Genomic DNA, 13468 nt, shown 5'->3' on the forward strand with positions numbered 1-13468 from the left:
TTATTTTTATTTTTATTTTTTAGAAAGAGGGGAAGGGAAAGAGAGAGAGAAGAATATAGATGTGAAAGAGAAACATCAATCGGCTGCCTCCTGCCCTGACTGGGAATCAAACCCACAGTCTTTCAGTGTATGGTACAATGCTCCAACAAACTGAGCAACACTGGCCAGGGTTCTACAGCTGTATTTTAAATTGCTAGTAAGAGTTTTATATATATTAATGTAATACTGTTGACTCAAACATAGCATGTTCAAAGTGGGACTCATCATCATATCACGAACTGTAAAAGGAATGGCAATCATATGCTAAAACCTCTTTTTATGGATGAGAAAAGCTATCTATAAAGTTAAGTGATTCATTAATGGTCATAGAGGTAGTTATATAAGTTATCTTCAGATTTCTATGTATTTAACAAACAATAGCACTAAGAATTTATAAATATTACTCATTTAAGATTCACAACAGCTTTATGAGATGTAAGTACGTTATTATCCTTATTTTATAGATGAGGAAACAGAATTACAGGTGATACAACTCATTAGTGTTAGAGTTGAGATTCAAACCCAGCCAGTTTTGCTTCCAGAATCCCCACTTTTAACCACTGTTTTATATACTGTCTTGTCTAATTATTTTCCCCAAATCTTTTTTTATTTAACTCCCTTATGCAACAATCTGTAATGACTGGCTTCTCATAAAGACTATAATTTTGTGACTGGCTTTCAGGACCTACAGAATCAAGGTTAAGAGTCTCGACTTTGAATCTGGATTGCTGCATTCAAATCCCAACTCTGGCACTACATTAATTGGAGCAAATTATTTAACCTTTCTATGCATTAAAATCCTGTTCTGTAAAATAGAAGTGATATAAATGAAAGTGATAATAATAATACCTATTTCATAGGGTTATTTGGAGGAATAAAGCACTTTAGTGGTGATGGAAATACCTAGAATAGAGCCTAACAGTGTATTCTCAGTGGGAATTATTATCATTCCATAATTAATTGGTCCACTCAATTTAACATTATTTTCCACCTTAAACCATCTTTTTCTCCTTAGGTTGTCACTTCAGTAGCTACTTCCTCCCTTTCCCTATTGTGTCAATTCTTACCTCTATGTCAGTGATTTTCAACTGGTGTGTGGCAATAATTTTTAAAACATGCAATACCTGACTGTTTAGATGGGCACTAACCTCTTTTCCCTTAGATGGTTAAATAAAAAAATGACAACACAACAATAGCTGTTAGATGTGCATGAATCAAAATTATACCTACTTTTTTTTTGTCATATAAGCAAAAAATATATTTTTTGGTGTGCTGCAGAATTTTAGTCATTAGTTTATGTGTGCCATGAGACGAAAAGGTTGAAAATCACTGCTCTTTGCCATTTGTTATGGTACTTACCACTCTGCAATATTAAATAATGTGTTTGTAACATTTTGGTGATTTCTTATTTCTCTATAACAGAAACAGAAATACAATGCCTGAAGATCAAATACAAAAGGAATCCCCTGGGTTTTCTTTTCTTATGAGTTATACTTCTAGATCACCTGGATTGAATTTATTTGATTCTTCTATATTTGATTCAGAAATCTCATCAGATAAGGTAACATGAGAAGCTAAAGTTTTATTTCTAAAAAAAAATGTACACTAGAACCGCAAAGAATTTTAATTCTTTAGTACCAAACTATCTTGGGACAAAGGCAATTTTTAAAAAGATTCTGAATATTGATAATATAGCAAAATTCACCCATTATTTTTTGTTTTCAACTTCAGGTGCCCCAAATTGACATATATTTATTTAAAAAAAAGAATCTCAAGGCAGGAATGCTTTGAATTGCAGTTAAAGGCAGTTTAAAAATTAATCTGGCTTTGTAGTGTATGTGTTTAACTTCGAAACAAATTTCCTATATTCACAGTGTAAAAACTCCAGGTTATTAGTTGGTCTTTCTATCTACATGATTGTATATAACAACATTATAATCAAATAATTTTAAAAGACCTAAAGAATTTCCGTCTAATAGTGATTTCTCCTGTTCAGTGATAGAAATCATGATAAAGTACTTATTTCTGTATTTAGCAATTGAAACTGAAAATTAAGACTATGTACTTTATTTGATTAGTAGAGATAGCATAGCATAGTGATTAACACCAGACTCTGAAGCCAGACCACTTGGTGTATACTGGATATAGGATTTGGGGTATGTAAGACTCTATTTTTTATCTGTAAAATGGAAATAATAACTTTTACCATAGGGTTTTTTACTGTTAAATGGATTTATGTATATAAAACACTTAGAAAAGTTCAAACCATTTAATGCCATAAGTAGCAATGTAATACAATATAAATATTATATTGTTATTGCTTATCTAATTTAGTCACAGCCAATTTTATGTGGATTAGAGTATTTTATTCCTATATCTAATACATAATATTAAAATATTGAAATTATAAATTTATTGATGGATGATGTAGTATTAGTATACATTTTGTAGTATTTTATGTCTTCAACTTTGATCTCAATTTATCTAAATGATTATTTCAAAAACAGTAATCGCTAGGGGAATTAAAAAATAGACTACAGTTAGTTAATTCTCATTTACAATAGTAACATAAATGCAAAATACATGTATGTAACTTTAGCAGGAAATATGTCCATTTGGATAAAGAAAAAATATAATTGGCCGAAACCGGTTTGGCTCAGTGGATAGAGCGTCGGCCTGCGGACTGAAGGGTCCCAGGTTCGATTCCGGTCAAGGGCATGTACCTTGGTTGCGGGCACATCCCCAGTAGGGGGTGTGCAAGAGGCAGCTGATCGATGTTTCTCTCTCATCGATGTTTCTAACTCTCTATCCCTCTCTCTTCCTCTCTGTAAAAAATGAATAAAATATATTTAAAAGAAAAAATATAATTGAATATATCAAAAGATATATGACATACCTGTATAGGAAGAAAATATTGTAAATATATATTTCTTCCCCAAATAATTTATAAATATCCAATTCTAATTGGAGTCCTGGCAAGCTGATTTATCTTTAATCTTTTGTTTTGATTTTGTAGTAGTGGGGTTGAGGAATGAGATTGGCATAATAATTACTAAGTTTTCTGACCAAGAATAATAAAAATGTTAAAAAAAATAAGATTTGTAATAAACTGAAATGGAATTCTAAGACGACATTTAGCCCAAAGGAAGGCAGAGAAGGAACAGCATAACTAGATACATAAGAACAAAGTGAAAACAAATAGTAAAATGTTTGACAAAAATATGAAATTTTAAAATAATTACATTCACCATAAATGGATTAAACACTCCATTAAAAGGTAAAGATTGTAAGAATGGATAAAAAGCATGACCCAACTATAAGTTATCTACAAGATAACACTTGAAATATAAAGACAAAGACAGATTGAAAGTAAATGGATGGAAAAGGTATATCATGAAAACTGTAAGCATAAGGTCACAATGGCTATATAATATCATTTTAGGTAATCTTCAAGGCAAAGAATATTGGCAGATATAAAGAGGAGCATTTCATAAGGATAAGAGGGTCAATCCTTAAGGAAGATATAACAATGACAAATGTGTACATGCCTACTAACAGCATCAAAATACAGAACAAAAATTGACAGAATTAAGGGATAAATAGGTAAAAACACAAACTAAGTTGGAGATTTTTAAGCAATTAAAACCTGTCAGCAATTTATATAATTAGACAACAGTCAATAAATGTACATTATAAAATCAGAACAACACTATTGATCCCCTTGATCTAACTTACATTTATAGAACACCACACCCAGCAACTGATGGTGCATTCACCAAGACAGATCATAATCTGGGCCATAAAATGTCTTAAGAAAGATAAATCAATGAAATAGAAAACAAACAGAGAAAATTAACAAAGCCAACTTGGGCCTTTGAAGAATATTAACAAAATTTATAAACTCCTGCCCAGTGGTTGAGCATCAACCTATGAACCAGGAGGACACAGTTCAATTCCTGGTCAGGACATATGCCAAGGTTGTGGGCTCCATCCCTGGTGTGGGTTGTGCAGGAGGCAGCCTGTCAATGATTCTCTCTCATCATTGATATTTCTATCTCTCTCTCCCTCTCCTTTCCTCTCTGAAATCAAATAAAATATTTTAAAAACTTATAAACTCCTTACTAGACTGACAAAAAGATAAGACAATTTAATTACATTAGGAATGAAAGAGAGAATACCATTATAGATCTTATGGACATTAATAATAAGAGAATAACATGAAGTAGAATACTGGTGGGTGTAACTTCACTCTCTAAATAATAAACATCCTATAAACCTAGAGCAGTCAAAATAGTATTATAATGGTCCAAGGATTGAGAGATTAATCAATGGTATGGGCTACAAAATCTTGAAACAAAGGAGTTTAGAATATGATAAATATGGGATCACAAAATAGTAGGGATAAATTGGGCATTCATTTTACAGCAATAGAAGTTATAGATTCATTAAATAAAAGTGTTGCCCTGGCTGGTGTAGCTCAGTGGGATGTCTCTCTCTCTCTCTCTCTCTCGCTCTCTCTCTCTCTCTCTCTCTCTCTCTCTCTCCCTCCCTCCTTCCCACACACTCTCTGAAAAGCAACAGAAAAAATATATTCAGGTGAGGATTAACAAAAATAAATAAATAAATAAATAAATAAATAAATAAATAAAACATTTCAAAGCAAATATACGGTAGGTGAAAATTATGAGAGCTTAAGAGGAGGAAGGATTGAGTCTCTAAGCACAAAAACAATGGAAGAAGAGCCAAAAGAAAAATTAAGTTTAAGTATGGGTTTGGTTACATACAAATTTTCACATGTTAAAAATTTTAAAGGTAAAATGATAATGTGATGTTAAGTATTTTATTTTATTATTTTTTTAAAATATATTTTATTGATTTTTTACAGAGAGGAAGAGAGAGGGATAGAGAGTTAGAAACATCAATGAGAGAGAAACATCGATCAGCTGCCTCCTGCACACCCCCTACCGGGGATGTGCCCGCAACCAAGGCACATGCTCTTGACCAGAATCGAACCTGGGACCTTTCAGTCCGCAGGCTGACGCTCTATCCACTGAGCCAAACTGGTTTCGGCGACATTAAGTATTTTAATGTTTAATATGTAAAAAGAGCATATATGTACCAATGAGAAAAATTACTGCCTCAATAGAGATAATGGACAAAGTCCATATAGTGACTAGATAATTCACTGAAAAAGAAATTCAAATGATTTATAAAATCTCTGGGAAAAACAGCTTTCCTTATTAATTGTCAAAGAAATGTAAATCTGTGCATAACAGTATTCAGGTGTGCTTTTTATTAGAAAAAGAAATAGAAATAACTTAAATATCCAAAATAAAAGAATGATTGAAACTGTATGGTATGTCACCCAGCTGGCATGGTTCAGTGGTTGAGCATCGAATCCACCTATGATCCAGGAGGTCATGGTTTGATTCCCGGTCAGGGCACATGCCAGGATTGTGGGCTTAAGCCCCAGTGGGGGAGGGAGGGTGTGCAAGAGGCAGCCAATCAATGATTCTCTGTCATCACTGATACTTCTCTCTCTCTCTCCCTCTCCCTCTCCCTCTCCCTCTCCCTCTCCCTCTTCCTCTCCCTCTCCCTCTCCCTCTCCCTTCTTCTCTGAAATTAATAAAATATATTTTAAAAAAAGAAACTGCATTGTATGTTACTATGGAGAAATATTAAAATGCCATTAAAATCAGGTTTTGGAAGAATAATAACATTAAAAATGCTCATAATGCAATATTAAGTTAAAAAAGAACAGAAAACTGTTGTAAGGATTCCTTTTTTTCTTTTAAATCCTCACCGAGGATATTTTTTCCATTGATTTTCAGAGAGAGTGGAAAGGAGGGGGGATGGAGGGAGAGTGAAAGAGAGAAACATTGATGTGAGAAACATTGATTGATTGCCTCCCACATATGCTCCAACTGAGGCCAGGGATGGAACCTGCAACCCAGGTCCATGCCCTTGACTGGAATCGAACCCTAGACTCTTTGGTGCGCTGGCTGATACTCTAACCACTGAGCAGGCTAAGGCCATGATTCCATTTTTTAAAAGCTTGTTTTACAGAGGAAACAGGGTTTGGCAGCAAAACTTGATCTGAAGTGATGTGAAGCTATCATACTTCCTATTACTTTACAAAAATATATCTTTATTATTGAAAGTATTAGAATGTCCCCTTTTTTTCTCTCTCTTTGAACCCTTCCATCCCCTTTGGACCTCCCTCCCAGGCCTACTGCACTATTGTCTGTGTCCAATAGTGCATTATGCATATAAATTCTTTGGTTAGTCTCTTCTTGCCCTCCTCCCTGCCCCCCTTCCCTCTGAGATTGGTCAGCCTGTTCCATGCTTTCATGTCTCTGGATCTGTTTTGTTCCTCAGTTTATTTTGTTCATTATATTCCACATATAAGTGAGATATTGTGATACTTGTCTTTCTCTGACTGGCTTATTTCACTTAGCATATAGGCAGGAAAACAATATTAAGAACCTAATTTGTAAAAGAGGCTTCAGAATAAAGCAAAAGTTAATTAGAATTTTAGGTTTTATTAATATTCCAAAGTAGGAACTTCCTTAGTAAAATATATTTTGCCTGCTAATATTTTATCTGTGCCAAGAATCAAATCAATAAGCCTTATTTTAATATAAGCCTTATTTTAATATTTTAATATAATCAAATGATAAGTTTTGAAATCTCTTTTTAAGTACAATAGTGTACTATATAGAATGTTGCTGTTTTGTCTACTCTGATTATGCTTACTAGAAGAACCAGACTTTAGATTCAAATATAAATGCTATGTATACTGTTTTACTGATTTCATGAGTAATACTTAATGGAAATTATTTTTCAGTTTAATGAACACTATTCTGCAGGAAATTTAAATCCTCTCTCATCACAACAAGAAGTTGGTAAGTGATATGTAGTTTGCATCTATATTAAGGTGACCAGATCGTCCCGCTTTTGGCGGGACAAAACCGATTTTTAACAATTTGTCCCGCGTCCCACAGTGTTTTTAAAAAGTCCCTATTTTTGGAAAAATGCCGTGGGACGCAGGACAAATTGTTAAAAATCAGTTTTGTCCCGCCAAAAGCGGGACGATCTGGTCACCTTAATCTATATTCATGAGGGATACTAGTCTGTACTTTACTTTTCTGGTAGTGTCCTTTTCTGGTTTTGGTATCAAGGTAATGCTGACTTTATAAAATAAGTTTGGGAGTGTTCCCTCCTCTTTGATTTTTTTGGGAAGAGTTTGAGAAGGATTGGTGTTAATTCATCTCTAAATGTTTGGTAAAATTCACCAGTGAAACCATCTGACCTTATTTCTGACACTATTATTGATATCTCTTCATATCTAAAATACCTGTTGACATTAGAAACTAAGTATAGCTGGGCCTTTGGTCGAACATTGTCCTATGCACCAAAAGGTTGCTGGTTTGATTTCCTGGTCAGGGCATGCCTAGTCGGGATACATGTGGGAGGCACCTGATCATCATGTGTGTGTCTGTCTGTCTCTCTGTCTCTCTCTCTCTCTCTCTCTCTCTCTCTCTCTCTCTCTCTCTCTCTCTCTCTCTCTCTCTCTCTCTCTCTCCCCCCCCCCCCCAATATTTTAGTTCTTTCTGGACCTATAGCTGTATTATATCAATCTTCCTTAAGTCTACTGAATGTCAGTGGAACAATAAAGTGAGAAAGGCAGAGAGGAAGTACTCAAGTATCTGTAATCAATCAATCCATCCATCTACCCACCCATTCACCCTACTGCTGGCTGGTTCAGATTTATTTAGGGTGAAATAACTAATATGTTTTAAAATATATGAAATTTCTAAATGGCACAAACTAAATTGTTTTGCTTAATGTACTCTCTATGAAGAAATATAGGTGTTTTAAAAGACTTGTTTCAGGTAAGTCTTTGGATTACTGTACATTTTAAATAACTTAACAATAGTTATAATTAAGATGTTGAAATATGTCTATAGTATTAAATAATAAAATGAATGAAAAAGAATATTTTTTTCTTAATAACAATTCTGGGAATTGTTATTTTTAATGTAAAATTGATTTTTAAAAATTTCTTTTGAAACTATAGAGCCCTTTTCACTGCTCTGTCATTTCCTAGACCAATGATGGCGAACCTATGACACGTGTGTCAGCACTGACATGCGTAGCCATTTCTAATGACACGCGGCCGCTGAGGCGGCTGCATGCCGAGGATGAAACATTTGCTGCTCCTGAGGATGAAACATTTGCGAAATAATGTTTTTTCCTCAAAGTGACACACTACCCGAGTTATGCTCAGTTTTTTGGCGAAGTTTGACACACCAAGCTCAAAAGGTTGCCCATCACTGTCCTAGACCAATGTCATTAGCAGTAATTGTAGTTACTCATAAATAATATTTGAATACATTTGACTTATGCAATGTCCCTTAGATCCAATATTTCTTTTTCCATTCTTTTTGCTGCAATTTTAGGTAAGGCCAAGCTTTTATCATTTCCTTTCTGTTCTTTTTAATTCTAGACACTCTCCTCTTCCAGCCTTTCTACATATCCTCTCCTGAGTAACTCTTATATAAAGAAGTACAAGTCCTGTCATATCTCTTCTTGAAGATGTTTAGTGGCTTTCTTTTACTTACCAAATGAAGTCCAGTTCTGTAGCTGGACATACAGCAGTTTTTCCAAGCTTAGCTTCATTTATTCCCTTTTAATAACTTTTTATTATTTCTCAGTGCTCCTGAAAGCTGAATTGCTTTCTGTCACCCATATATTTCCTATGCATACCTATTTCTGTGCCTCTGTGCTATATTCTCCATTTGAGTTCTTTACCCTTCCTTCCACCTTGTACACTACTTCTGTAGAATTTAAGTTTGAATCTCTATAACCTTCCATACTACAAAGGATATTACTTTGCACATAAGAGAAATACAGTTAAATATCTGCATGATAGATAAATGATTCAATGTTATCCTATTTATTGTATGCTGTATACTGTAATTTAGTAGGTTATACAAATTATGTAACATGAATAGCATGATATTGTGTATATATTTTCTTCAGGAAACTTATTTGGGAAACCAGAAGGAGAAGATGCCTTTACATTTTCTTTTCCGTCAGACTCTTCAGCTCATACCTTTGGAGCTGGAAAAGATGATTTTAGTTTTCCATTTTCGTTTGAACAGGATCAAAACTCAACACCCCCTTCTTCTGTAAAAGGTTTTTCATCTTCCTCACAAAATACAACTCAGTTTACTTTTTTTTGAACTAATTACTAAGTTCTTGAATTATTTTACTGCTCTGTAATCCTCTAGGACATAAATGTACATTATTAAAATATAAAGACTTTTTTTGTCAATTAAAGCAATAATGGGTTACCATAATTATATTATTTTATTATATTATTTAAATATTGAAGGAACTTAAGCCCGTGTCATTTAATTTTGCTTTCACTGTGGTATTAGCTATTACTATCATTATTTTGGTTTTGATTTTGCAAGCCATATTCAGGAAGAACTTTTACTAATCTTAATAGAATTTGATGTTTTTTCCTTTAATCTTTATTATAAATATGAAGCCTGCTTCTCCACAGAACCTAAGTTTCATTTTGGTAGTATTTTAGGTGCTTTGATAAGAACAAGAGCTCCTTCATGCCATCAAAAGACCTTTTAGTAGTAACTACTAGTATGCAGAATTAATGTTGAGATGTACTTAGTTTTTAGCTACTAAAAAGTGCTTTTAAAATTACTGTGTTTCACTTACGCTTTACTCTCACAATATAAAGAGCAATACCTTAATAATATGTGTTTTCTTATAATACAACAAGGGATAAAATTACAATTTTATCAGGGTTTTTTTTCCCAATTTCTTTAGTAGAAGAAAAGGAAATGTGAAACATCATTTTCTGAAAATCGGATTGTTGTCTTAATGGTGACACTGTTCATGGTTGTTTTTTTTTTCTTAAATATTTTAAAAGAACATTTAAAATTTTGTTTCCTGTCTTCAACAAAAATATATTTTAGTGCAGCATTTGCTTGTTAATCAGTTCTATAGCTTAAATGAAGATATTTAAAATTCTATGAAATTATATAAACATATTGCTCAATATCATTGTATTTTGTATTTTTTAATTAGTTGTATTGTTTTATTAAGCAATAAAGAATCTGACTGCATATTTTGGATTTTAAGCCTCACCCTGTTTTCTTCCCCTTTTTCCCTATACTAGTATTTGGTCAAGCTGATAAGGAAGCCCAGATGTTCCCTCCTTTGGCATCACATTAAAACAATCTATAGAAACTCTTGCTCCAGCTCCACCCCTACTGATATAAAAACCCAAAGCCAATCTTCTTTCTCTCCTCTCTTAAGCCATTTTCAGACCAGCTTGGAATGCCTGGCCTTCTCTCCTCAGAAAAATGTTATTATGCAAGTAACAAGACTTCTCATATCCTATTGGAGTGTGTTTGGTATTATATCTCAATATCCTAAGCAAATTTGGAGTGAGAGTCTATCTTGCTTCTTTAGGATGTCCACAACATATCACAATTGTATTAAATTAAGACTTCTCAAAGTATATTTTTAGAAGTAGAAGGATGATATATAACTAATGATAGGAAGAATTTAAGAGAACTTTGGACTGTTTATAAAAACAAAACAAAAGAACTTTCAACAATAGTTGAAAGATGAACATTTCAGTGAAGCTGGAGGGGGTTGTTTTTTTGTGGGTTTTTTTTCCTCGTTTTTAAAAAATGTATTTTTATTTATTTCATAGAGGAATGGAGAGGAAAGAGTCATAGAAATATCAATGATGAGAGAGAATCTTTGACCAGCTGCCTCCTGCACGCCCCCTACTGGGGATTGAGCCCCAAAACCCGGGCATGTGACCTGACCAGGGATGGAACTGTGATATCCTGATTTATAGGTCAACACTCAACCACTGAGCCACACCAGCTGGGCTGGAGGGTTGTTTTTTAAAATCCTCACTGGAGGGTATGTTTTTATTGATTTTAGGGGGGAGAGAGAGAGAGAGAAACATCGATCTGTTGCCTACCATAAGTACCTCGAGCAGGAATTGAACATGGAACCTGGGTATGTACCCTGACCAGGAATCAAACCTGCAACCTTTTGGTACGGGATGATGTTCCAACCAACTGAGCCACATGGGCCAGGGCTGTTTTACTTTTTATATCAAGTATTTATTTTATTGACTCTACAATTGAATTAAATGATAATTTTGGTAAAAACATTGACTATATTTGAAAAAGAAGAAAAATATAATTGATTTATTTGTCATTTATTAAGAGTTTCAAAATGGATTTTAGCCTTGAGAGACCCAGTGATTCCATGGTTTATTTTTACTTTAAATAAATGCTTACCACACCAGTATAGTTAGATTTATCATGTATTAATAAATGAGGTAAAGTAAAATACCTACTTTAAAAATATCTAAAGTGTCATGATATTTTGAGGGCATATAGAAGAGCTAAAAGACATAGTGTTGTTTTTTAAATTGAATTTATTGTGGTGACATTGGTTCACAAAACCATACAGGTTTCAAGTGTACAACTCAATAAAACATCATCTGCATGCTGCAGATGCACTCATTGCCCCAAGCAAAGTCTCTTTCTGTAAAAGACAATCTTATACTGAAGGTACTTACATTTTAGTTGAAAGGACAAAAACTTATTAAACAACAAAAATATTACAACAAAGTAGTTAATAATAAAATTCGATAGTTTATAACTTGGTCTGTGGTAGAGAAGAGCCTGAGTGTTTTAAGAGTCAGGAAAGAAAGGCCATCATGGAATAGAAAGCCTGGGAAGGATTCATTGAGGAGGTTGCATTTGAATTAGGACTTTAAAGGTACATAGATTGTAAAATTATTCAGTGTAAGGTTGATGCCTTTTTTTAGCTTTGCATTTTTACTGCCTAACTCTACGGGAAAGTGTTTAGTAGGACTTCATTAAATGCTTATTGAATTAATAGAATTGACAGTATTGGTAAAGGAAGCAGGGAGGACTTTCAAAGTAAGGGAACAATATGAGCAAAAGAAAAATACAATCACAAATATAGTATGTGTGGAGGAAATTTAGAATAGGCATAATTGGAGTGGGGAGTAGGAAATTGAGTTTATCCTGTTAATAAAGGCCTATGTGGTCATCATGCCCTCATGACATGACACCCTCACGCCACAATGAGCTATCACCAGGAGGCTGCGTGCACAGAAGGCATTCGCGGGTGGGTGGGGCTGCATGCACACACAGGTGGGCGGGGGCTTTGACGCTGCGTGCGTGGCACGAAGGCGGGACCCCCCGGCTCCGGCCTACCTCTTTGGGGCAATCCATCGAGGAGCCCTGGATGGGTGGGCGGGGCCTACCTCTTTGGGGCGATAGATCACTGGGCTTCCACACTGTGAGAGGGCACAGGTGAGGCTGGGGTACTTCCCCCCAAGTGCACAAATTTCGTGCACCAGGCCTCTAGTTAGATATGATAGAACTGATTTATAGAGAATATTCAAGTATTTTGACTTGATTTCTGGGGCCAATAAAGAACTTATATCCTAAATGCCACAGCTGCAAGACAGAATGTTTGGCTAAGAAAGATGACACTGACAATACAATCGGAGGAAAAATGAAAGTTAAACCAATTAGGAGGTAATTGCAATGGTCTGGGTATGCAAATAAGCATATGAAAAGATGCTCTATAACATATGTCATCAGAGAAATGCAAGTTAAAACAACACTGAGATGCGACTTCACTCCTATCAGAATGGTCAAAATCCAGCATGTTGACAATACCAAATGCTAACAAGGAATAGAACAACAGGAACTTCCATTCATTGCTGTGGGAATGCAAAATGGTATAGCTACTTTCAAAGACAGTTTGGCAGTTTCTTACAAAACTAAGCATACTCTTACTATATGACCCAGCAATAGCACTTCCTGGTGTATACCTAACAGAGGCAAAAACTTATGTCTACACAAAAACCTGAACATGGGTGTTTAAAGCATCTTATAATTGCCAAAACTTGGAAGCAACTAAGATGTTCTTTAGTAGATGAATGGATAAAAAACTGTGGTATAACAAGACAATGGAATATTGTTCCATGTTAAAAAGAAGTGAACTTCAAGCTATGAAGAGACAGGAAACTTAAGTGCATATTAGTAAGTGGAAGAAGCTAGTCTGAAAAGAGTACATACTGTATGATTCTAACTATACAACATTCGGCAAAGGCAAAAACTATTGAGACAGTGAAAAGATAAGTTGTTATGAGGGGTTAAGAGGGAGGGAAGAATGGATAGGCAGAGCACAGAGGATTTTAGGTAGTGAAAATACCCTGTGATAATACAATGATGGATATATGTCATTAATTACTCCAAGCCCATAGTAAGTACAGCACAAAGAGTGAACCCTAATGTAAGCTATGGACCTTGGGTGATAATGTGCTGAT

At 34.5% G+C, this 13468-nt stretch overlaps 1 protein-coding gene across 1 annotated transcript in view; it reads left to right on the plus strand.

The window, feature by feature from the left end:
* Positions 1 to 9339, plus strand: part of C5H14orf39 (chromosome 5 C14orf39 homolog) — a 48228-nt gene extending 38889 nt beyond the window's left edge. The window contains exons 15-17 of the mRNA XM_054715481.1: positions 1456 to 1600; positions 6887 to 6944; positions 9085 to 9339. Of these exons, the coding sequence (XP_054571456.1) occupies positions 1456 to 1600; positions 6887 to 6944; positions 9085 to 9287 (406 nt within the window). The 3' untranslated portion in view covers positions 9288 to 9339. The remainder of the gene's footprint in view (positions 1 to 1455; positions 1601 to 6886; positions 6945 to 9084) is intronic.
* The last annotated feature ends 4129 nt before the right edge of the window (positions 9340 to 13468 follow it).

Source organism: Eptesicus fuscus, chromosome 5 (assembly GCF_027574615.1).
Source record: "Eptesicus fuscus isolate TK198812 chromosome 5, DD_ASM_mEF_20220401, whole genome shotgun sequence".
Taxonomy (NCBI): Eukaryota; Metazoa; Chordata; class Mammalia; order Chiroptera; family Vespertilionidae; genus Eptesicus; species Eptesicus fuscus.